The 26,160-nt window shown below is 42.9% G+C and overlaps 1 protein-coding gene across 1 annotated transcript in view; it reads left to right on the top strand.

Annotated features, from left to right (window-relative positions):
• utrn (utrophin) overlaps window positions 1-26,160 on the top strand; it is a gene marked incomplete at its 3' end in the record, with an annotated part of 122,991 nt that overhangs the window by 68,894 nt on the left and 27,937 nt on the right. Inside the window, exons 55-59 of the mRNA XM_084030000.1 lie at window positions 11,731-11,903; window positions 13,284-13,440; window positions 21,591-21,720; window positions 23,017-23,285; window positions 24,045-24,191. Of these exons, the coding sequence (XP_083886126.1) occupies window positions 11,731-11,903; window positions 13,284-13,440; window positions 21,591-21,720; window positions 23,017-23,285; window positions 24,045-24,191 (876 nt within the window). The remainder of the gene's footprint in view (window positions 1-11,730; window positions 11,904-13,283; window positions 13,441-21,590; window positions 21,721-23,016; window positions 23,286-24,044; window positions 24,192-26,160) is intronic.

The raw sequence follows: 26,160 nt of genomic DNA, 5'->3' as shown, positions 1-26,160 counted from the left end.
CTGATGAAATGGAGACTTTTATCTCTAGAGATGAAACACTTTGAGAGAGCAACCAAAGGGACCACAGGACGCACTCTCCCATTTCAATTTTTCTCATTTTCACCGTATGCCCAGTGGAGTTAAAGAAGCGACTCAGTGCTGGGAATGAAAATGGGAAGAAAATTGAGCTCCGGAGCTCACATCGTGCGCTAAATTGTTGCACTGTGCAAACCATCTTCTGGGAGTAGAGTTCTGTACGTGGATGACAAATCTAAATGTGAATGAATGGGAATTGGTGCAGTTTAGGCCAGGGTATGAATGTACCCATGCTGAGACGAGTCAAATCTGTTCTAAATCCGATGGATTCAGTGGATATCAGGGCACTGTTGGTTACACACCATAACATTAGGAATTTCACTCAAAGATAGCAAATGGTTTCGAACTTATGGTCTGAAATAGCAGAATGCAGAATGAACTGTAAGACATAATTATATATATGAAGATGAAGATGGAGGTTGAGGGAATGGATGAGGACGAATTAAGACGGAATCTCCGACCAGAGTCGTGCGTGAGCGATGGGTGAAGTAATTTAGCTCAGCACGATAGAAAACACTGCGATGCTATTGGCCTCGTCAGCTCTCCGACGGTAAACAAACCAGGAAGTAATGAGCCAAACGTCAGCCAGTTGTTGTGTGATAGGAACGGGGGGGAGTGGGGGCTCCGGGGGAGGGCAGCCTGTGGAGGTTAGATATCTCACTCACCTTCCCTGAGCAATAAACTGACTGGGAGGAGAAGAATTGAGTAAAAAAAAAAAGATGAGTAGGATGAAATAGAGGTGCTGAAAGCGAGAGATAGAAGAGGAGGAGGAGGACGGGGGGATGAAAGAGTAGCTGGAGTTAACGGGAACAGAGGAGGAAGACGACTATGACTAAGAGAAGGGATGAAATCTTTATATGAGGGGAAGGGTGTGGAGGGAGCACATAGGCTGGATCACGCATCACACACTTACGTGCCCACTCTGTGCGTGTCATCGCTGCCTCACTACCTCAACACAGGTATTACAAGCTGTCTTACTGTGTACTTTACTGTGTATCCACTGAAAATGAAAACGTTTTAAAAAAAGGGACTGAACAGTGGACCAGACAACATGCGTTCCCAGCGTGATACAGCACATATTCACCTCAGTTCACACTAAATTGGACATATGTCAATATTTCTCTGTCAGAGGAGCTTGGTTTGAATTGTTAGCGCCTCACTGATTATTCCTCCTCCTCACCCTTTTTTTCACCTTCAATCAAAACCTTCTTATTGAATCATTCATCGGTGTCCTCTGTCTGTCTTTTTAAAGGTTTTTTTTGCACTATTTTTCCTTTGTTAGACTTGAGTCCCCCGGCTGATTCCAAAAGTTCTTTGTTAAACCTTTTTTTTAAAATATCCTTTTAATAGTAAAACAGTTCCATAGCCCTATTTTGTTGTATAAATCTGTAAATAAGATGACTGGGTCGTACTGTCACAGAGAAGTGGTTGGTTGTTGGAAACTCCAGGGTCTTATCTTTCCCCTGAACTGCAGCACTGTTGTGGTTCCCACCCAGTGGCTGGTCCTGAGGGACCAGACAGGAACTGTAGCATGTGGGCAGTCACACACACACCCTCCGCTGTGTCATTCGTGGTTCATGGAAATAGCATCATCTGTCGCCAAATCAGCGGTTTGCTGTTTGAGTTCTTGATTACAGGGACATTCTGTTTTCTCACTAAATTGACTTGTGGCTTGCGTTCATCGATCCAAACAGTGTTCAATCAATATATATATTATATATAGATGTTTACCCATCATGAAGCTCTAAATCTCATACAGGTGTCATCTCAAAATCCCAGCTGGGCTATCTGTACGATCAATATAGCAGTTATTTGAGGGTGCATGGAAACTGTCAGTTTATTTTTATCTCTGCTCACTCAAAGCTGAACCTTTACCATCGGGGCTATTTCGACTGGGAGAACTCTTCCCTTCTATTGAACAATGTGAACTCAATAAATTGTCTCCGACACCGGAGCTGAACTGCGTGTCTCGAACTTCAATAAAAGGCCGGTGTAAACAATAGGTGAAGAGCGGGTCAGCTTTTTACAAGCTCGCCGTGTCCAGAGAGTTTAAGGTCGTCCTATTTGTGTCTCTGGTTTCTGTTTTTCTTCAGTTTGTCGCTTGAAAGCAAAAATAATGTTTGAAGTTGAGGGGGAAATGCAGGGCAGAGTTAATATTCATGATGCGACTGTATGAGCACCCTTTTTTTCCCCTTTCCTCATGAAACCATGAGTATATATAGGGAGTATATTAATGAGCATGTGGGCGGCAATGGTGATGTTGCACAGCATATTGTTAATGTTTTGGCTTTTCTGTCATCACTCATCTTCCCCCTCCAGCTAGGAGGTCTTATGATGTGTGATGGCCCATTATTTTGACCGCCAGCTCCATATCTCCTCTGTGTTTTTGCCCCCACGTTGGTTTTCTACAGCGGGAAACAGCACTTTGTTAGCGCAACAGTCTAATTGGTGCAGTCACCTGACCTTTTCGAGGCCCCGTTCCTTCCCACCAAACGCAACAGGTGGCGGGCTCATGTGTTAATTGCGCTCCTATCTCTGCCTGTCGTGGAAGCGACAGCAGCTTCAGAAGCGATCACGTCACAGAGACTTTCCCTCTCCTTACTGTACTGTGGCGTACTGTGGCTATGTGCTGACAGACCACCCACCTCGGTCAAGATCTTCAGTTCCCATGAGGCCGAGCACTTCAAGTAGTGAGGAAGTGGAAGAGATGCGCTGCTGGAAGAAGGCCGTGATGAAGGGAAAGTCTTTGAACACTAGTGCAGAGGAGGGTGATAAGAACCTAGAGGCCCTCCCAGCAGGCCCCTGGTTTTAAAATTCAGTCAATTCAGCAAGTTAATTTCCAAAAATGTAGTGACAGGACTTGTGTCTGTGTAAAAGAGTCTGCTATCCAAGAATATACTTTTTCCTGTGATTTTGGAGAACTCGGTTTCAGTGTTAAACTGTAAAATCCTTTCGATGCTGGGGGCTGGCATTATTGCAGTAATAGGAATTCATTTTATTTACAAATGGCAATCACCTCTATATATAATAGTTTAAATTGCTTTTTGGGTGGGACCTAAATTACACAAGGTATTTATGGAATTTGGATGTATGTGTTCTAGTGTTACTGGTAGTTTGGCCTGTCTGGCTCATAGGGGGGGGGGGTTAGCTCAGGAGGTAGAGCGGGTTGGCTGGCAACCGCAAGATTGCCGCTTCGATCCCCGGCTCCTCCTAGCTGAGTGCCTGGTGGTCAGTGTGTGAATGTGTGAGTGAATGGGTGAATGTCAGTCATTACTGTAAAGCGCTTTGGATAAAAGCGCTATATAAATGAGGCCATTTACCATTTAATATCGACACCAGAAACACTGACTGTGGTTAGGTTTAGGATGCTCACTTTAGAGATTCTTTATTAGGAGCCGATATTAAGTACAAAATATGCGATTAGGAGATTATTGTGAACGACAAATCCGTTGAAATCAGCAAGATGAGAACAATAGCTATTAGCAGCCGGATGGCAGCACAGTCCTGCATGGTTAAATCACAGAGCTAATAGACGAACAAGATTTGGAAAAGACAAATTGTCTGTTGTGTTGCAGTTCATTTCCATGCATGCTGCTCAGAATGATTACAATGAACAGCTCATGTGCTGACAGGGTCTCTCCCGAGTCCTGCTTATAACCGAATTAACAGCTAACATCCACAGACGTTGCATGGACTTACTTTATGGCGTGTTCAGGCTCCAAAATTATGTGTTGAAATGTAATCTTGTAAATTCATTTCATTTTTGAACTTGAATAAATACAGATGTTTACCGGAGATGTTTTCACAGCAAAGGGAATTATGATCTGTTTAACTTCCTAACACTAGCTCTAAGCAGGTTATGATACATAATTTAATATTCAGCAAAGAAAATATTTAAAATGTACAAATAAAGTCAGCCAATGCTGACAACGGATTCTGTTATACAAACAAGCCCAAAGCCACTGTGGTCTTCTCTTCTCTTCTTTAAGAGCCTTAGCATTTTACCTCAATCTTAAGGTCATCTCCCAAGTGTCTTGTAGACACACAAGAACACCAAAGGCCCAACAGAATCAATAGCTGATTATCAGGCTAGAGTACGCTGCACTCCTAATCAATTTCAATTTCCCTGTTCAGGAGCTTACATATGAATCTCAGGATGTTCTTTTTCTTACTTATGGTTACAAGGATGTGACTCGTGGTCAATTATTGGATCCCTGGAATAAGTTTTTAGTGATTTGTGTGACCTTTGACCCCCGCTTTCTTCTCTAATGAAAGTTCTGTCACGTCAACGGATTTTGGCTGTCGAGTGAGTGGCTTTTAAAATGTGCAAACTCAGAGAAATGCTTTATTGCATATAATATATATAAAATATAAAACGTCATGCAGATGACACAAACATTTTGTCAATGCGGTTTTATCGACCACACTATTTCACTCCAGTCTTCCTCCTGCCCGCCATTCAAACTGGGAGCTGTGCTAACCTTGTGATGACAATAGCAAAGCCTGTTCAGATTTTGACGGTTGAAGCTACTCTCCACTCGGTAATCACAGAGTGATAAATGAAGCTCCACTTAATGACCTTGCAGCTCAAAAGAGTGACTACAACAGCATAACTGCAGCAAGTGATTAAACAGAGGTGCGTATACATTTGAATGCAGCGCATGATTGCCCCCTTAACACAAACCAAGAGCTCTTTCATCTTTGCACACCCGCTATGATTTGTTCCACAGTTTGACATGCTTTTTTTTGTACTTCCAAATGAGCAGCGAAGAAGAACTACTCCGTCCGCCAGTGACACACGCACATACACGTACTGTGTATACAAACAGAGTGAGGGCCCTAATCTCCCCAGGAGGGTCCGGCCCTCCTAACAGGAAGAGGAGTGTCAGCGATAACCTCGGGCACAGGAAGTGACTTAATTTGATGTGGGTTTATTCCTGAGAATTCTAGTGGAATGCTGCAGCTGCATTGATTTTTGTCTGACACTGTAGAGGGAGAAAGTCTGGAGTAAATAGGATTGGATGAATCCAAGTGATCCGACTGGGGAATAGCCTCTGAGCCTAGTTGTGGATAGGTCTGCTTGTGAAATTTGGCACTGGGTGTAATTGTGTATCTGTAGTTACACGGCCATGTTTCTTCACCGCGGTGTTGATTTGCTGTGTTTGTGATCCTGTGATATGGTTGCACAACTTTATTTAGATGATCTCTGCTACCTCTTGACATCATCTGAGACAGCGGAACTGTTGTACGTCTTCATCTTTCCGTTGACTCGTTCACGTCTTCTCTCTATGTATTATTGTAAAGCCAAAGTGGTTTATAACAAGACGAAGTTAGCTGCATTTGTGGATTGATCAAATACACTTTAGATATAGTATTCCTGCTCGTCTCTTGGTTCTTTCCTTCTGTTTTGACCTCTGCTGGTGGATGAATAAAAGTGTGTGTAAAAGTATTTGTAAAAAATATGTCTCTACTTAAAGCAGCAATAAGTCATTAATTGTAGCAGAAGAAGAAAGACGTGTTTGTGTAAAAAAGCACCTCTTTGTTGGATTTGAAGGCCAGGAAAAGTCTGAGATAATCACTGATGCAACACGTCTCTGCAGACAGAAAAGTTACAGAAAGACGTGAACTGAAAGAAGAGTTGACCTGTATATAATGTAAGGCTCTGACGTTTGTCCCTTCAATTCAATTCTCTTCAAATGCGTCAACCTTTTATTTCTTTTCTCAGCTTCAATACACTGGGAATTAACTATAGGCAGTCTCCTTTTTCTTTCATTTTTATTTTCTTCTCTCTTTCTCTCAGACATCTTTCAATTTTATTTCTTTTTCCTCTGACTCTCCCTCACGCTCTTTCTTTTGTTATGTTTTCTTCTCTGTGTTGATGACTTTTTCCATTTTTTTCTCCTCTCTTCCTCTTGGTTTACGTGTTACTCCTCATCTTTCATCGTCACTGCCTCTCTCTTCTCAATCAGTCAATTTTGATCTCCTCTCCTCTTTTTGCCTGAGGGATTGGAACCGTTACATTCTTACCCCTGTAATGGTCCTAATCCGCTTAGTTAAGTAATGTAGCCCAACATTAACCCTCATGTCTACGGCCTCAAGCTCCATATGTTCATGTTTGTATTCTTAATAAGTGCCTGGTTTTGTGAATGAGAATCTTAAGAAGTTAAAAACCCCTGGTAAGCCAAAATTGCCAAACATTTTTCACAAAAAGGTTGTTTCATCTCTTTTTTTTTTGTTTTTCCTGTTTAATCTTCGCTTCCAGTCATTGTTGAATTAGTAATGCTTGTCAAATGTGCCAATTCCCACCAGTTAATTTAACATCCGTCGCTGGAAAGCCCTCAAATACCGGTAGTATGTATTTGTCGGCATACATCACAAATGCTGTTTAAGGGCCTCGAGTATGTAAATATTTTTAATTGGCTAAGCACACTTCAAAGTTGTTCTCTTATGAATATGCAACGTTGTATTGTATCTTTTCTTTTTTTTTTTCTCCTTCACTCGACAGCCATCTGTCTGCATGTCTTTGATGAGCACCACATGTCTACCCTGCTGCTCAAAATGCCAACACACACTCACATCCAGCCACACAAACAGTCCCACACGCAGCTTTAATACATGGAATGCATTTTCATGTATACGTGCATCTGTTTAACATAGCCCTATAGACCGCAGCCGCTACCAGAGCCGCTCCAAACATCTTATTTATAGACTCATTTAAAACATTTAGCCTTAGTTCTGTAGTAGGAGTCACGGTGCTCGCATAATACAGTCCTCTCAAGGGTAATGGTATTTAAATTAAGGGGATCTGAACTGTAACAGGCTTCAGTAGTTCTCAGAGTTGAAATTTAAATAAGAGCTGTCAAGGAAAGGTTTTGTACATTGATTAAAATGAATGAATAATATTCCCTTTTATGATGATTATATCTACCCTGTCCTTTTATTCTTTTAACAAAAGAGACATTTTTTTTCATCACCCCTGAGCTACACAGGAAGAAGTTCCACCAGTGCAGCTCTGTTCACTTGGCCCTCTGCCCTCACTTTTTTCAACCAGCCAGACACATTTTTTTGCTCTTTTTATTCCTCTGTTTCTGTCATCTTTCACTTGCACTGCGCTCACTTTCATCACTCCAACCTTTAGCCATTCTTACTATGGAATACTAATGTCCATGCATACTATTAAAAGCCATATGAAGTTCTTACTTTTCTCCAAAACTTTCCCCTCTCTATCATCATCTCTGCCCACACAGGCCCCAGGAAGTGGGTGTGTGGTGTGTCGAGTTAGTTCAGGGGGAAGAGAGAGAACGAGAGGTAGAGAGAGGAGGGGAAAGGGAGGATACTGATCAAAATAATAAACAGCTGTGTGAAAGGGTCGGGCTAGTGGCCAGAGAGAACGCCAGCAACAGAGGAAGAGAGGAGGGAGGGATGTGGACACCAGCCTGGGTGTTTGTGTGCGCGCCCCCAGGGAACTAAAAACCAAAGAAGAAATGTAACTTTTTAAGAAGTTTCCTTGTCCCAGTGGGGGGAGAACGAACAGGATGAAAAATGGATCAACCTCCCCTCCTTCTCAAGAGGCGAAGAGGAGATAATCGACAGCTTGGACTTGGAGAGGCCGGCAAAACACGCAGCTCCCCACCGAGGATCGAGACGCAGAGTCTTGAGGCAGCTCGTGCGAACACGTGGCTCCAGAAAAAGAGAAGGCATTCTTTGACTAAGTGGCCCAGTCATGGCAGTGATTAGGAAGGTGCGATAGAGTGAGACCAGACTGGGGCTTGTAGTGAGGCAGACACTGGGGTGACTGTCTCTTTGAGCCGGTTACCTTTTACTCAGGGGAACGAGAGGGCAAACCATGTGCCTCTTTATGCTGCCGTCTCACCTCTTGAAGTGTGTAGAGTTGTGTGACTGGCAGGAATAGAGTAACCCTTTTTATCAGAGTAATTGAGAGCAAATGCCCCAGCCCTGCCTTGGGTTGGATTGCCGGACATCTTGTAAACAGCGTCCTTCATACCTAGAGGGGAAGTGGAGGAAGGGAAGCATAGCAAAGTTAGAGGAGAAAGCCAGACCTGTCCTTGGCCATTCTGAGGGTTTTTTTTGCATCAGGCGGGCTGTCCCTCAAGACCAAAACCGTTATCTATACTTCGCAGACTCCAACACAAGATTTGTTGGATTCCTTTCCCAGTTTTTAGTGCCCCATTCCTGGCCAGAGAAACTCAACTGTCACCCTCGAGCTTCTACTTCGTCAAACCTCCAGTAGCACCAGCCGTCCTGTTAATCCTAGTCCCGGCTCTGAAGCATGACTGCAGGTTAGCTGTCGTCCCCCCTCAGCAACGCCGCCTTTCCCAAGAGGATGCTACGAACATGTGGTGGGATTGGGCGAGCACACACACCGCTACGCTTGCACAGGTGCTGCCGAGGGGTGCGTGAAGTGTGTAAATTGGCTGTTTGGGGACTGCGACCCAAATTTGACCCTCTTGCGTTTGACTTTTTTACACGAGCCGGGTTCCTCTGTGGTTGGATTCAAGTTTGTACATACTTTGGATTTAGTATCGATCCGAGCCTTCATCTAGAAGATATCGGTTTTAACCATAACCACTGGAGGACTTACCTACCTGTGCCGACTCCTCGCCGACCCTGTATGATGGAAGGGATGTAGACACTGGAGGGAGCAGGAGGACTCCATACAGGCGCTCCAATATGATTGGCTTGAACTTCAGCTTGCAGGAGCTGCTCAGAAAGCTTGAACAGGTATATATCTACTGCTTTTGGGATGCATTTTTTTGATGACAGCTTGGTCTTGGTCTCACAGTGGCATTTGAATGTCAGTTAAACTCCACTAATACAAACACAGTCAACATTCATACTTAATCTCCCCCTTGTGTTTGCAGTCGTGGACCTAATGTTGTCAGCTTTATGAGGTCTGAACAGTCATTATTGCACTCATTAAAATGGAATAATCTGTTCTTGCCTGCTTTGCTAGTTATTAGAAAGTGCCACCGTGCAGAGAGAGAATTAGTATTGAATGAGACCCAGAGTCTTCAATTAGGTCTAATTTGTCAAAGCAAACCTTTGCAGTAATTGTGTTATTAAAGGCTAAAGACAAACATGGCGTTGCCCAGTAAAGCTCATTGTTGTTTGTCAATGAGAAATACTTATTTCGGGGCAAAGTTACCATCAAAGGGACAATGTGTTTTACTTCAGTCACAGTTTAAGTGTTTTTAATGCTTTCATCCTTCATAAAGCTCCCGCTAGTTATAATGACCTCACTGGAGTGTCTGCACATCTTACCAGTGCTGGCCAACACATCTGTATCCCTCATTACAGTGTGCATGGGATTAAGTACCCATTATGCCCCCCCTTCTCTCTCCTCCCCCCAAAGTGATGCCTCAATCGAATCACTAACTGCTGTTTGTGAGATGTATGCACGTGTGTGCTTTTGTAATTGTATGTGTGTATATCATGTTTTCACTGTCTGTGAAATATTGGTCGTTTTTGTGCGTTTCACGCAGCAAGAGACAGAAAGTGATCAGTCGCCACACTAAAGCAGCGCAGGACACACTGACATACATAAACCACGGGCTCAAAGTAGTCTTTCAGTGGGTGAAATTCAATTTAAAGAGAGCTTTGTAAAGGAATAAGTGTGACTCTGTATGCCCACACAGTCACAGTGTGAATGTATGTGCCTGTGGAAGTAGAAGTGCTAAAGGGGAAAAAAAAGGGAAACACTTGGGTAATGACTTGAAACACGGCCAGCTGGCTTAGTGACAGAATGACACTGTCTTTCACTCTTTGTCTGTCCTTCCGTCTCTCACTCTCTCTCCGCTCTCTTCTATGACCTTTAAGAGGCATTTGATTTGTGTCAAAAAGCCAGCCGGGTGATTATCCTTGCAGATCACAGTGGAGGGATTTGCTTCAGCCTTTGTGGAATGGCTATTGGCATTCAGTATATTGCAGCGCTGTGCCACGGACGACTGTGGTAATTGATTTTTGTTGTGGGTGTAGTTTGGTTTTACCGTAGCTGGACTGTATTTTGGCCATTTATTCAAGAACACAGAGTCGCTGAGGTGTTATCATTTACGATACATCTTGTTGCGTGTTATCATATCTTCAATCCCTTCCAAGGAGGCTGCGATAGAGGAGTCGCATCAAAGTCACGGCGTCACGTTGCATATCGCTGGCGTGCAGCCCATGCACACTAAAATCTGATCTGCACTCGCCGAAAGGATCGATAACTGACCCACGATCATAGAACATGGCCAGCTTCAGTTTCATTGCACATGTGACATACGGCATAGTTCCCATGGGGCCAGAGACCATGTCTCATCCTTCATGCAGTAGCCTTGAATCCCTTGCAGGTGTGTGTGTTTGTATTGTATTTCTCCTGTATGTAATCTACATTAGTATGTAGCTATTTGTGGCATGTGTGTGATTTGGTTGGTGGTCACTAATCCAGGCACATTGGATCAACTGTATCAATACATCTTGGAATACTTTTGCTGAATTTACAAAGCTGAGAACACTCTAATAACATCTTAATAACCTATTTGTTAATTGTTTTTAGTGTTGCAGAGACTACAAGAATACAGTGCAGCAACATGATTCCTTTCCCTTGATAAGGCAGTATAATAGTCATTAAAAAATGAAAAGGTTGAATGCATAAAGTCATTTCCAATCTCTAATGCAACAATGAGAAGGATACACAAGCAACAACCGCAATGGAGATGGTTTATTTCACACACGTTGGCCAAAATATTTTTTTATTACTATTCTATGTATGCTATAGGTGTAATTAGCCGTATCTGATCTGCACTCATTTCGTCCCATTTGCAAATCCATCAGACAGGCAGCGTTGCACTCATCCATACCGTATTGGATTCTTCTTCTTTTTTTTAATCTGTAGTTCAAATGGGTTGAACTGAAGGAAGTCCCACTAGAGAGAGCGAGAGGAGAAAATGGAGCAGTTTTACACATCTAAAAATAAGTCATTTGACAGGATCCTGTGCTTGCGTCATCCCCCTTGTGGTTCCACCCTCACATACAAACACTCACTTAGTCTTTCAGATTTGGTTGTGTAATAGAGCTGCCTTGTTAAGTTCACTCATATACAGTATATGGAAACATCGTACTTTGTCACAGTGGAATGGAGGGGCATCTTGCAGCCACACATAATCGCAGTATTTTGGAATAGTACTGCAATACATTAGTATTGTATACAGTATCCCAGCAAACAATTAGCAAAGCTTGCTTTAGTACAGCCCTGGTGCAACCTCATGCGGCATTAGTATGGAGGCAGACATTGCCCAGGGACTTGCTTCTGGTTGGGGTGGGCCGTCGAAGTCAGACCGGGTGGAAGCTTAAATCTTTTTAGTCAAAGAGTCAAAAGAACCTTGAGGACATTTCATAAAAATATTAACTTCTCTGCCCTTTGGAAATGTTGTGTGCGGTAAGCTGTGAACTCCCCCAAGACCAGTTCTTGTGACAAAATCCGGTTCATGATTAATCAGCTGTGACAGCCAAGAAGACTTTGACGTTCAGTTTTGGGTGATATTGTTATGAACTTGCTTCACTGACTGCCCTTGACTCTGAATTTCGCTCAAACACTTCGGTTTCCCTAAAGAAATGGTCCCTTGACAATCCTTCTGTATATCTGTGTATTTGTAGGACATCCAGGCTGAGATCGATGCCCACAATGACATCTACAAGAGTGTGGAGGGGAACCAGTCCAAGATGGTCAAGGCTCTGGGCAGCTCCGACGAAGCTGTGTTCCTCCAACACAGACTGGATGACATGAACCAACGCTGGAGCGACCTGAAGGCCAAATCGGCCAACATCCGGTCAGTATGACGTCATCCAACACTCATAGACATGTTCGTTAGCTCCAGTGTTTGTGGTCATGCAGCTCAGAAAAAACAGTTCTTGGCAGTAGCCAGTCTGGTTTGAATCAACCAGTGAATCATACATGGCAGAGTTACTCCAATATAGTTCTCAAATATGAAATACGAAAACACCATAACAAAAAGAAAGTGCTCAAGGTCCCGAACACATCTGAAACCCCATCTGAAACACCAAGCACTCAATCTCTAAGAAGTAGTAGAAATATTTCTAAAACAAACCGATTTTCACTTTGCAAAAGAGTGCAAATCACATAGTTCAAGGTCCCTCTACTCATATACTCTGTGTTTCACATCTCCCATGCTGTTGATTGGGCCATTCACTCCTCTCTCAGTCTTGGATTCAAGGAAAACCACATGGAATATTTGAATAGGTTGTTGTGTCCCCTGTGTACAGATACATTAGCGTCTGTTTGCCATGCCTGCCATGATGTATAGGAATAAAATACAGCTCCGAAAGGACTCGAGAGCCGCCACAGTGGCACGTAAACTTCTGAGGACGGAGACAATGCCACGTCAGCCGCAACCTTGGCATAAATAAATAAGACTGGCGATGCAGAGGGTGAAGAAAGCGAAGGTGGAAGTGAAGTTGACAGGGCCAGATGGAGATGGTCACAGACAAAGAGGAGGAGGGAAGATGAGGAGAAGCAGCGGAGGAGCACAAGAAAGCTTCAGGGGCACGGGTAAAGGTTAGAGAGGCTGAAGAGGGAAGGGGGGGAAATTACAAAAGGTGCAGGGAACGATCCTGCCCTGGAAAGAGTTCCAGGGTCAAGGTCAAGCAGCGCAGACATAATAGGCTGGAAAGGAAAATAGACAGTGAGAGATCAGTGTGTGTGGGAGGTGGGTTACCATGTGTGTTGATTGCATATCGCCCATTATGGCTTAATTGCAGTGTATGTGTAATTATGGCTAACAGGAGGACTCCGTACACAGTATTCAAATACATTATGCCTGGAGGAGAAAGTGCTTATCAACACACATTGCATGCATGCTACCACCCACACAATTCACGCCCAACTGTGTTCCCTTTTATGAATAACATCTACAAGAGTTGCAACAACCCCTTGAGGGGTCAGTGATCAGATCTTTTCCAGAGCCTTTTTCGTTTATTTTATTTTTATGTTTTTAGAAGCTATGAACCTTTTTTATACATCAAATAAGTGTCCTTGACTTCTGTGTAAATACATCAGCCTATAGCCCTGTTTTTCTATTAAAGATGTACAGATATATAGGCTGGTTTTTAGACTGTGTAGGGGTTCAGTCGTGAGAGTTGAAACTGCATAGAGAATAATAATCATTGAGGGGAATGGTGTGTGTTGGCAGAGCCCATCTGGAGGCGAGTGCTGAGCGCTGGTCTCGTCTGCTGGGCCTCCTGGAGGAGCTGTGGAGGTGGATCTGCATGAAGGATGAGGAGCTGGCCAAGCAGATGCCAATCGGTGGAGATGTCCCCACGCTGCTGCAACAGCAAAACCACTGCACAGTAAGTTCTGTCGCCACAGGCAACGTTCCTGCCATGCTGTGCAAGATACATCACAACTTGTTCCCTATAAGTTGAGCTTTGAGAGAAAGTATTTCAGCTGTATATGTTTTAACATTTTGTACCCTAGGCTATATGCATTAAGTATAAAGCATGCTACCTACAGTAGAAAACATGAAAGACCCTACTTTGATGTGTTAATAAGGAGTACTGCCTTGCATCTCCCCGTCGATGTTCTCCTCCTGCTTGCGTGGACATGTTTAGCATTCCTATTGGTTCATGGAGTTTGGTGAACTCACATAATTCCTACCCGATCTTTAACTGATTCTAATTAGCCGGAATAAACAGAAACAGCTGAGTGGGTTTGCAGGGCATTTAGGTGAAAAGGCCGCTGGATTAATAAGAATCTAATTAAGCATCATGGTGATTACATGACCAGGAGCCTGAAACAGTAGTATTGATCTATTGTTTATTTTATTATTTACACCTGTGTTGTCCTGATGGGACAACATGTTTAACCTGAGAACAGCATTGAAATAAATCATAATAGTCGTTATTGTCTGCATAATTGAGAATCAATGGATTAGCCTGTCTGAGACTCACTTAATTGTCTTTACAAGAGAAAAGAAATCGATCTAATGTTCCTATAATGATAACCCAGGCAGCTGTACTGTATTTTATAGTGCTGGTGTACGTCACATACATTCCTACTGTTATTTATTTAGATCAGGCTGGTCAACGTGGTAGCTACAGTATGTTTACGTATCACAGCATGATGTTTTACATGTCCATGGTTAATAATCAGCAGTGCTATTATAGCATTAGCAGCACAGAGTTAAAGACCAATAACAAAATCACTGCTACACAATCATTGTTCCTTCAGTTTAATTCCTAGAAATATTGTTACCGTATATACAACAACATTATTCTTTCTAACAAGCAATCGATAATTGTAAAACCATTCACACATTTGTCACCACTGCTATTTGTCATCCATGTTCCCCGAAATGTATTATTTATTGTAACCACTGGTTATTGTGGTAGTGCATTGGCGTGTAATTGCTTTTAGAGAGATGACTCACCCTGTGGTGACTGTTTACTCCCAGTCCGCCGGCCGCCGATGCCGTTGACGTTGCTTTTGACATCGTAATGCTTTTCTCCCCGCACTCCGTTCACTACGGCGTTATTTTGATCCCCAATATCCCCCGAGAGTAAACACACACGCTGTTGTGCGTCGGCGGCGGATCACAGACGCACTGAGACGGATCAACTGACACACACCGCCATCACGCTTGTTTATGCGTTGCTGACGACACCTAATGAAATGACTTTTTTGTCTGTTTGCATCCCGTATGCATCCCTCTGCATCTGCTTTAAGGATGTGTAAGGTTTGTCAAACAATTTGAAGCACATTTTTTTATGTAATTATATATTCCATTACATTTTCTTACTGTATTTTGGTCGATACCATACTAGGCAGAACTAATCAAGCAATCATGCACACGGAGACGCACGTTTCTGAGAAAGTTCCAAATGCGATGCCCTCAATTATACGCAGGTGAATCCAACACACTTCGACACTAATACATGGAAAAAGAAAATGGAATTCAAAAAAAATATGTTGACACAGGAAGATAAACAAAAGCATATATAATAACACTCTTAATAAGTTTGGTGAATCCTTGGGGCGACTGATTTCAGAGATAAAATATTGAGAATGGCAGATCATCGATCTATTGTAGAGACAGAGAAGGGCTCTTTGCATCGGCAGACAATCAATTTCTTGGCCGCTGTAATGCCTGCTAAGTATGGTCTTTAATGATTTAATGAAGAATCATCACTCAAAAGCAGAACTGATTATGTAAAAGAATAGTTTTCTGCGAGATCTTGCTGCCAGGGGGAAATCAGACCATGTCAATATACTTTATCAAGGGACTAAATAACTACCATTTGGCAATGTTCTGGCCCTCATTAAATATTTAGCCTGTGAAAGTAAGAGCTGTTTGAATTTGAGGAGAATGTGTTCATGATTGGGATAAATGGGGAGACAGACTTTAGAGATTCTTAAGACGTGGAATCAAGGGCTCGACATCCGAGTTTCAGTTCTGTCTGCGTTCTGAGACGACGGAGTCTGAGGTGTGAGATTACGTCGAGGTGCTCTCTGTGTCCTGTTCTCAGAACCTTTACAGAAAAACCGGCCTCAACCCAGCAGATCAGACGAGGTCCATTAGATAAGGGATGGAGAGTGAGCGCACAATAACCGCAGGAGAATACAATCTTCCTGCATCTCCACTTCCACCTTCTTTTTTCTCATTACCCTCTCCCGGCGCTCGTGCCTCGTTTCCTCCTCTGTGGTGTCTGTCCTGCTGTTGGTCTCCCTCGTCTTTGCATTTCACAGTCCTTCCCTCGCTCTGTCCTCATCTCCTGGTCTTCAGCTTCCAGAACATTAACATAGGAAATAATGGAACAGGGGAGTTGAAGGCTCACTTTTTATTTGACTATGTCACGGTGTATTTTCCCTCACTCTCCCCTCTTGTATTCTTATTAGATTGGCTTGGGGGTCTTGACGACCCTGAGAGCGATAAGAGGGCTGAGCAGCACAAAGAGCTGGGGCTTTGAACACGTCATGCTCTGTTACTTGCTTACACACACACACGCACACACACACACACACACACACATACATGCACTTCCGCTGTGCTCAAGCATGCATGGCCACACACTTCATTCACACAGCTACTCCGTCAGTGCGATGGGGAAATGTGTATAGCTATATGGAAATTGGTATCTATGCAGCATGGAGGGCTTAGAAGGGCTAAGTGGAAAACCTGTCTTTTTTTTCCCCTCCTCTGTTTTTCTGGGAGACTTGGGGAGATAAAAGAGGAAGGCTAAGCCACTTAGCCCAACAGAGAGCAACGGATATTGCTGTTATTAAGGAGTCGGAGGGAAGGAAAATATGAGAGAGCAGTGGCCCGAACAGTCATAGAAAGTGATGGACAGGAAGAGGAATAAAGAGGATGGAAAGAGGTTTATGTGGAAGAAAGGAATTTAATAGAGGTAGAAATATGGGGCTCTTTCACCTGTCTGTTTTCAGGATACTGAGGTTCTAACACAACTGTTGCGTGTGTGTGTGTGTGTGTGTGTGTGTGTGTGTGTGTGTGTGTGTGTATGTGTGTGTGTGTGTGTGTGTGTGTGTGTGTGTGTGTGTGTGTGTGTGTGTGTGCGTGTGTGTGTGTGTGTGTGTGTGTGTGTGTGTGTGTGTGTGTGTGTGTGTGTGTGTGTTGGGCGTGGGGGGACTTCTTGCTCCCTCCTCTATTGATCCGTCTGTGATTTTTCCTGCTAAAATTGGCCATAATAGCATTTATTAATCGCACATTCAATTATCCAATAAAAGGCCTCCGTCAGCATCCAGCTGATTAAACTCATCAATCTCCTCTATTAAATTAAAGAATCCTCAAGAGGACCAAGTGCTTGTGGGCTTTTTTTTAACAAGTCTTATCTTTCAGCAACAGTTGGCTTTTTGTCTAAATTGACGGTTAAGTCTTTTCAAACACTCCTCCGGTTGTTCCGGAGTGTAAACATATGAAGACAAACATGGCAGGCATTCTATTTAAATGGATTTAACTGGGTTTACTCAGCTGTCTCAATATGCTTAAACGGGGCACAGTTACCCTTTTGTAAAGTGAGTGAGTAGAAATGCGCTCCCGAAACCCATCTTAATCATTGTGCCTGCATGATTGATTAACACCATTTGCACCTGAGCGGACAGGTCGTAAAGGAGGATGAAATGGATTAAAGTGCTGTGCTCGACTTTACCTTATCACTTTCTCACCACTCGATTGCCTTCATGTTGCGTAACTTTTAATTGTTTTTGTCTGCCTCATTTGCATTGGCAGACTTATGTCCTGACAGTGTGTAGCCTCTTTGGCTCAATGCAGTTTTGTTTTAGTGGCACGGCTGGCTAAATGTAACTGATTTATGGTTATACCTCAGCAGCATAAACCAGCAAAGATGCTATAGTCCATATTTTTGTATTGGAAATGGTTCTGATCACTATGTGAAAGGTAAATATCACCTGATGCTGAATTGCCCCTTCAGCTCTGTGGAGCAGTTTTACTGTCTTTCACCTGATTGGTTTGGTTTTACTGCCCAGCAACTTTACTGTCTTGGTTCACCCTCGGCTCTTACAGCACATTAAATCAAAACCAACTGTACACTACCTGTCCAGCACAATACGGCAGACAAACCACATATTGGAGCATTTAGCAGCTAAAGAGACAGGTATTTCTTAGGCCTTTATTAAGTCCATATTGGACATACAGTAAAAAAACATCCATAAATGCAGGTTAAAGACATGGAAAACAACATAAATCCACACAGACATGAATTAATAACTGACTACACAGTATTGGTAGTGAGCAGTAATAATAAAAATGCTGTGATTTTATCTTAAAAACGACTGTTTTTGTTGACAGAAACAACAGAAATTGTCTCTTCAGAAGTCTAAAATCCATGTTAATCATTGCAGTCACTGCAACATTGTAAAATAAAAATATGCAATACATATTTTAAAGAAAATAATAAAATAACTATGTTTTGTTAGAAACCGTCACCGAATTAACCTAGGTCTGCATTATTATTTAACTGTGCTTTACTATTTTATTAGTCGCAGAGCAGTCTGACACGTGGGCGTGTGGGTATGTTACTTATTTAAATATGGTTCAGGCTGGAAGCACTAGATAAGTAGAGCATGTTAGAGAGCAGGATGGCAAACAACAACCACCTATCAGTAGCTTTTTGGCGATTTCCAAGATCACGCTAGATGTTGAGGGCAAAGGAGCAAATAAATGTTCAGACACGATACTCAGAGGCTCCTTTAGGAGCTGTGTAACTCTGTGCTGTTGCAAATCGAATTTGGTCCTGAAAACAAGTTCAAACATTTGCCTCAACTAAAACTATCTAAAAATATTCTTATTTAATGGAGATGAATAAGATATCATCAGTTTCTTGACTATTTGTAATTTATTTGAAAGCGAGCACCCTTATTTTGAATGCTCCTCCAGCACCAGCAGCCAGATAGTGTTCTGATGTTGACTACCGGTATATTGTACGGATCCACTCGGGATGCTTATTTTCCTCCTGGAAGAAGATGAAGGCTGCGGTAATATTGCAGAGAGGCAGAGATAGCAGGGTTTAGAGAGCGGGAAAGGGGGATGTTTGGCAGAGTTCTGAAAGTAGCTGCGTTGTGATCGTATCTTATCTCCACCACAGTACAGGGCACACGGCGATAAGGCTTTGCTGCGTTACTACGGCCACACACAAACACAGACCTGGACTCAAACATGCACACAACCAAGGTCGCAGCCTCTCATCGTGTATTGCTGGATCGACGGGAGTCCCGTCTTCCTCTGGTCTTCACAAATCACATCGGCCCGTATACCGTATTCTGATGAGCCGGTGCTCTTTATTTATCTTTTGACATAGACATCCATGTCTTATCACTCACAGGCCACCTGGGATTTGCTAGGGGAAAAAAAGTTGTTTTTTTCCCCCCTCAAGCTTAAATCTGTACATCTGTTTGATATTAACCTTTCATGCTCTCATCCTCTGAAAAAGGGTGTCCGAGAGGCTGTTGCTAACAGACAGAGAGGCTGTTGCTAACAGAGGGAATTACTTGGCACTACTGTGTTGCCGCATTTACAACCTTCCGCGTCTTCTTTGTGTGTGTCTCCTTGGAGCCAGTTAACAGGGGAAGTATAATGTACTGTCATAAACGTCAACGTTTATTGTAATAGTACAAATGATACAGTGTTTATCACACCAGGGCTGTGGGATGTGGTTATTAATGTGATTATAATGATGTTGATTAAGACGGAGGTTCATAGTTAATTCTTTATTTTGGAAACGGCAGTTGACCGAGTAACCTCACCACACGCTCCATTTACGAGCTGTTCTGGAGCTTTCAGTCAACGACGTATGAAGATATTTCCCCAAATCAGCGTAGAAATAGTCAAAATGATGTTCAGAATGCATTTACAGGAGACCAAATACACCAACCAAAGCGTCAATAACCGTTCTATAGAACAGTAAAAGGATAATATCACACCCCCGCAGTGTGTTTCTACTGAAAGTTAATGAACAGCAATAGTAGTGCTTAAGGAGTTAGTCCATTAATTGATCAGTTGATTGACAGAAAACGTATCAACATTTTTTATAATCGATGAATCGTTAATTGAATTTGAAGCGTTTGAGAGTATTGAATCATCACGCGTGCCTAAAGCAAACATTCTGAGAATTTGCTGTATTTAATCTGTAAATCACAATACTACACATAAAATAGGTAAAGTAGCAACACTTTGAGTTCCTTTTTTATCTGGTTGTTATTGGGAGTCTCTGATTTATCCAACCTTGATATTGATATCAGAATATTCTACCTGCTAAACTCATTATGCAAAGAATAGTTGTGCACAAAGAACCTCTTTACACTCGATTCAATCCCTTTCAAAGCCCAATTCGATCCACCAACACCAACAAATCTGTGAGCTCGAAACAAAAGCCTGGATGCAAAAGCGAGAAGTGGGTTTCTACGAGCTGTCCTCGCACCCTCACCCTCCTTTTCTTATCTCGGCTCCACATACGCACCTCTTTTCCTCTTCCTCAATCATCTCTCATTTACTTTCTGTCCCTGAAGGTCTCTCAGCTCCCCGACTAGAATGTTTCCTCCATGTGAGCTGGTAGGGAATCATTGAAAAGGAGCAAACCATTTATTAGCGGGTGTGATTTAATTTGTTTTCAGCGGGAGGCTCCATTTCAGCACGAGTGTACATTTGTCTGCAGGACGCTGTGTGAAATTGTCATCGCAGTGGTCTGAACTCAACTTTTACAGAAACTTCCTGGAATGAGATTTGTTTTGAAAGTACAAGAAGAAGGAATGAGTACATCTCAGTGCCTGTGAGCAAACTGTTTCTTCTCACCTTCCAAAACCTGCTATCTCCCCCCCCCCCTCCTCCATCACTTCTTATCACTCCGGATGGTGCTGGTTACACTATCCCACTGAACCCAGCATGTTGACATCTGCCGCTCAGCCAGTGCTGCTACAAAACCGGATTTTTGGCGTCTTATTTTAGCCGCACTCGTCTGTTTGATGAGTTTTACCTCACAGCATCTTAAACTACACCGCATCCTCACAAAGCAATCACACACTCCGATAGGCAATGAAGTCCCCCAGCGGTCACACTTATATTAAAACAGGGAAAAATTATACCCTTACAGGCCATCATTACTCCCTCGATTATTTTTTTTTATTCTGCTGGGGCGAGATGATGTTAAGAAAAGTATCTTTTCACATCCTTTAGACTTCTCATATCTGTTTTTCTGTATTGTGCAGGATATGTGGTATTGCTAGCCAGATTTGTAACGATAAATCCTGCAGGGTTATAGCTCTTAGCAGCCCACCTCATTCTGTGAATCACTCAGCTCATTTCACTCCGACTCCAAGGAAATATCCGGTTTGACCTCGCACTCTCACCTTCAGTCACCACTCTGTTTACAGGACTCTCACTCCTGCTGACACTCCTAACGTACTTGCTCTCTGGCTCTTACCTCTTGCGCTCCCTCTTAATAAGGGAAGTCTCTGCACACACAGTGTTTTGTGATGCAGCACTCGCCTAATTAGCCGTTGAGAGAGTTGTTTATCTCGTCCAGACGTTGAACGTAAACATCTTCTCGGGGCGTACGAGTGAATCAATCATAAGTTACTCTTTTGTAATAAAAATGAAAGTCGGGGCTGATTTAAGCAGGTTTGGTTCATTAGTAGATGTTTCCGTGGGGAGCAGCAATCTGGATACAACACCTCATTCAGAATACAGCAAGTTCATTTGGAGTTCAGTGGAACTGACAAGACAAGGAGAGTCAAACATCCACATACCTGCACAGGAATGCATTAATTACTACTTTCTAAAAATACATTGTTGAATTAACAAATTGCTTAAAAATGTACTTTCTTTTTTATGATTGTGTTCTAAGTTGACTGGATCCAAGACCCTGTCTTTTCTGTTCTGCAAAGTAAAAAAACAAATGCATTTTTTGTAACAGTAACCTTTTCATATGAATGAAAGCCCCTTTAACCCAAATGCTCTGCATTTCTCCTGCAGGTACTACGGTCAGAACTGAAGGAACGTGAACACTTGGTGATTAGTACTTTGGATCAAGCCCGGATGTTCCTCGCTGACCAGCCCATCGAGGGTCCCGGAGAACCACGCAAGAACCTGCAGCTAAAAACAGGCAAGCATGCACTTTAAACATCTACATACTCTCCACCATGGACACTTAGTGGTGTCTCTATAGTGAAATATATAATTTATAAAATGCCTTTTTCCCCTTCTACTATGTAGTGGATACATTTGACACACACTTAAATAAATGGAGGGTGAAAGTATTGCATAAGAAAATATGTTGAGTGTCTTTCACCCATAGGTCATCAGAATATCATCTCATCGTAGACTCCTTTTTAACCGGCGTGGAGGACTAGATCAACATTCATTCTGTATCAAAAAGAACTTAGACATTCACAGCAAGCCTGTCCGAGTGTCTTTGAATCAAACATAAGGGCTTATCTGGCCCAGGCTTGAGGTTAAGTGCTCTAGAAACACCGTTCACTAAAGCCTGAGTTGGTGGTAATACCAATATCTGAAAGAGCACCCGAGAATGAAATATGCACCGACTCATTCGGCATTCCCTCTCCGTCTCTGTCGGATGCGGCAGTGAAGTCTTGGTTAAGTCAGCACATTTCCCTTCAAACTAAAACTCCACTGTGTAAATAATTAAACCGTCCCGGGGGACTGTGTAGGGGAGTGGCGAGACTTCAGAGCGCATTCCGAAAGGCTTGTTGTCTGTGATCTTTGATACGGTTATCAAAGAGTCGCCTCATTGTATAAATAGATAAAAAGCTGATCTGAGATGAGCGGCTGCGCTGTTGTTTAACCAGTAAAGTCTTATCAACTTAAGTCATCTTACATTCTCTCCCGCAGTAATTAAGTTCTCTATAATTAAATGTACATTTATTGTTTAGTTTGCACCCCTCTTCTCTTTCTGTCTGCATCCTCTGACATTAATGATTATTATCTTTTGCCCTTCTCCCTCATCTTGCTTTTTTTTTTTCCAAGGTGAAATTAAACAAAAGGACAATCATCCATCGTCTACCGCTTTATCCTGTATTCAGGGTCGCGAGGGGGATGGAGCAAAAGGATAATCAAATAATGCAAAATAATACAGGGGATATGCAAAGCTTTTTTCAATACTATAAGATGTCATTTTTACAAAATAACAGCTCGATATGTACCCATATATCTTATGAAAATTATAAAAACAAAGCGGGGAAGTACTTTCTACATGAGTAAGAGATAATCTGCGATATTTCTCACTCTCTTCTTGCAGCTTAGTATTGAAATGGAAAGATGTAACCAGTTGTAGCCAGTTGGATGCAATCGGTTGCATTTTATGTAACATGTAGTGGTATGGAAACTGGTATGGACTTCCACTACATCTCAACTTACCTGTCTGACCTCTCTCTTCCTCCAGACCTCACCCCTGAGGAGAAGGCCAAAGTGTTGGCCCGGGCCATCCGCAAGCAGACAGGCGAGGTGAGGGAGCGATGGGAGCGTCTGAGAGGACACATGGGTGGCTGGCAGAGTCAGGTGGAGCGAGCCTTGGAGCGACTCCAGGAGCTGCAGAGCTCCATGGACCAGCTCGACCTGCGGCTGACCCGGGCAGAGGAGGCCAAGGCTACCTGGCAGCCTGTGGGGGATCTGCTGATTGACTCCCTGCAAGACCACATCGACAAGACCGTGGTGAGCCGGAGAGACAGCGCTGCTGCTCTGTGCACTATTGCCAAAGCACTGTAATCATCCAGTCGAGAGATAGACACCCCACCCCTCTGTTCATCCTCACAGCACGCTGCACTAAATCAACTTGGAATAAATCCAATCTTTCCTTTAACTTGCAGGATCTTAAACGAGACCAACTCGTTTAACAGTAAAGTCGGTGCTGCCAGTTGTGATTTGATTTTGGTAGAATTATAAGCCGAATCTGCACATCCATGTATGCAATAATGCAAGTGAGACATGGCTGTGATTTCTCACACTATTTCCATCTCTCTCTTTTTCTTTTCACAAGAAAATGACACTTGATTTGTTGATGTACTGGGTTTGATGATTCTGTCTTGTTTGTTGGAAAATGCCTCTTATCAAATGAGAGGTTGTCTTTTTCACAAAGAGTCCAACACATTGAGTTTAAAGGCAGAACAACGACTTCCTCACAACGGTAAACAATAAATGAATGTTGTGAGTAAGGACACTGTGTAACTTCTTAATGATTGCCTACCAGTGGCATGGACTTCCATTGTGAATAAAACTATGATTCTATTCTCGGCTGCTCAGCCGTCTCAGGAGAGACTTTAAATGGATATTATGAGCAACAAAACTCAATTAAAAAGATCAAGTCAATTATTGTTTATGAAAGCACAAACATAACAACTAAAGTATTTAGTTTATAATTATAATTATGATGTAATACGTTCACTCCGTAACAACATCAAACTTTCCGTTCAGACCTTCAGAGAGGAGATCACCCCGTTACATCAGGACGTTAGAATCATCAATGAGCTTTCTGCAGAGCTGACCCCGTTGGACATCCAGCTGTCGTCCACTGCCTCCAGACAACAAGACCAGCTCAACATGAGATGGAAACTCCTACAGGTAGTTTAAATCCTCCCTGAATCATCTGTAGGTGTTGGAGAAGACACTGCTTTCCACACATACCCGATTCTTGCTTCCTCTTCGGGCTCCCCACCACGTTTCTTCCTACAGCATTTTCCCCCCAGCTTGCCTAAATTAATGCTGGGTTCAGTATGTCTTAATCCTCTTTCTTCCGGTTCCTTCATTCTCCTACTGCCAGTCTGCGTTTTTATCTCTTTTGTCTGCCTTTGTGTGTCTCTCTCCCTCAGTTTTTCTCGCCGTGCGCATGCTGATTTCACTTTGTTTCAGCCAAACACACAGGAGACGAAGAGTTGTCCCTCTTCCTGTTTTATTTGAATGCATCCCTGTGCTCACCGCAACACTTTGTCACTGCACATCAATGGACACTATTCTCACCAAAACACCAGTCACGTTGTTGGCTCTCCACACACCTGAATGTCTTGTTGTGATCCGCTGGGGGACTCGGTGTTTCTCAGAGTAGAGCATTTCTCAGCCCTAGAGGGGAAGTCATGGAGGAGTCTTCTTTCGAGTCTTCAAAAGGCAAAGAGAAGAGAAGTGACGTTGGCTGTGAATTGGGGAGTGAAATCCTCCCTGTTAACGTTGTGTTGAGTCTATAATTTAAATCAGCGTCTATTTTTTCAGGCACTCTTCCTTATTTATTTACACCGTGTCCTCATCAGGCTTAATTAAAACATTAGCTCTGTTTGCTTACAGTGACGGGTTATCTCACTTTTTCTGTATCTACAGTATATGTGTGGATCATGGCAGAGAAAGGTGATGTCAAAGTATCTTTGATTCTCTGAGCCTTTGAGATCCTTGAGCAAGCTCAGCCTGGTTGGTGATACCTGTGGTGCTCGGTGGTAGAAGGACTGAATGCATGTCACACCACCCAGCTGTGATGGCATCACTTTGAAGGACACCACAAAGCAGCAGATAGATGATGACTTCAAAAGGAAACTTTTACAGACTGTGTTTAAAGTTTTTTTTCTTGTGTACGGTCATTTGGCATTGTTGCTAAAGATAAATGAGTCGGGGCAGGAATGGGAGCTATATGTTGAGGGGAAAAAATGAAACCCTGGAAGGAAAGCTAAGTGTGACACTGCCGCAGAGAGAAACTGGGTAGCTGGGCTAATTTGTAGCCTTGTGATATTGCCCATGTGCTGTACGGACACCCACTAATAGTCTTTCTGCCCTGAGAATGACCATAACTCAAATACTGAGTCAGAGGGGGGGCACAATTTTCAGTGGACTGCACACTTCTCTCTGTTGTTTGCTCTTATTATTTATTTCAGTCTGCGGGAAGGCGACAGTTTCACTAATAAGCTGGGTCTGACTGCGTAGTTTGATGATTTGGTTTTCGTATGCAGACAGCTCCCATCTTCCTCTCGGCGGGACAGTTGCCATAATAGCCATTAGTGTCCAGGAAGAAACTGAGCTGTTGGCCTTTTCCCTGCCTATTTCCAAGATCTCTGTGTGGACAGCTGTGATCTGGCTGCCATGCCGCCTGAGGTGTGCGAGTCTCAATATTACACCCTGCCAATACTGTCCTGCTAGGCAGCTTCATGAAGCAAAGCAACCCCACAGCCACAGAGGGCACATGTGCATGCCTGAGGGGCTAATATATGGTTTTCACAGGGGCACAGGAGTTTAACTTTTTGGGGAAATACAGTTTTGTAATAATAAAGATAATATGGAGTAAATAAGGTAAAATGAATCCATGGTATCTAAGCTCAGGATGTCTGGTCCTTGTTTTGATCACCTTCGCGATATTATGATGCTTACATGTTCACGTGATTCTAATATTATTAAAATCAATGTATGAATTTTGAGGATATCGGTCGTGGAGACTTTTCCTGAACATATTAAATAATTTATAATAGTTTATCTACACTGGATGACCTTCTGTTTAAGCTTTCAGTTGGCTGTGCTCAAGACATCCGGCAGGAAAATTCCGACCTTCGTTTTTATG

Source organism: Eutrigla gurnardus (assembly GCF_963514095.1).
Source record: "Eutrigla gurnardus genome assembly, chromosome: 16".
NCBI classification, from domain to species: domain Eukaryota; kingdom Metazoa; phylum Chordata; class Actinopteri; order Perciformes; family Triglidae; genus Eutrigla; species Eutrigla gurnardus.
Note: the sequence above shows the minus strand (reverse complement) of the source record. Positions and strands in the feature narration are given on the sequence as shown.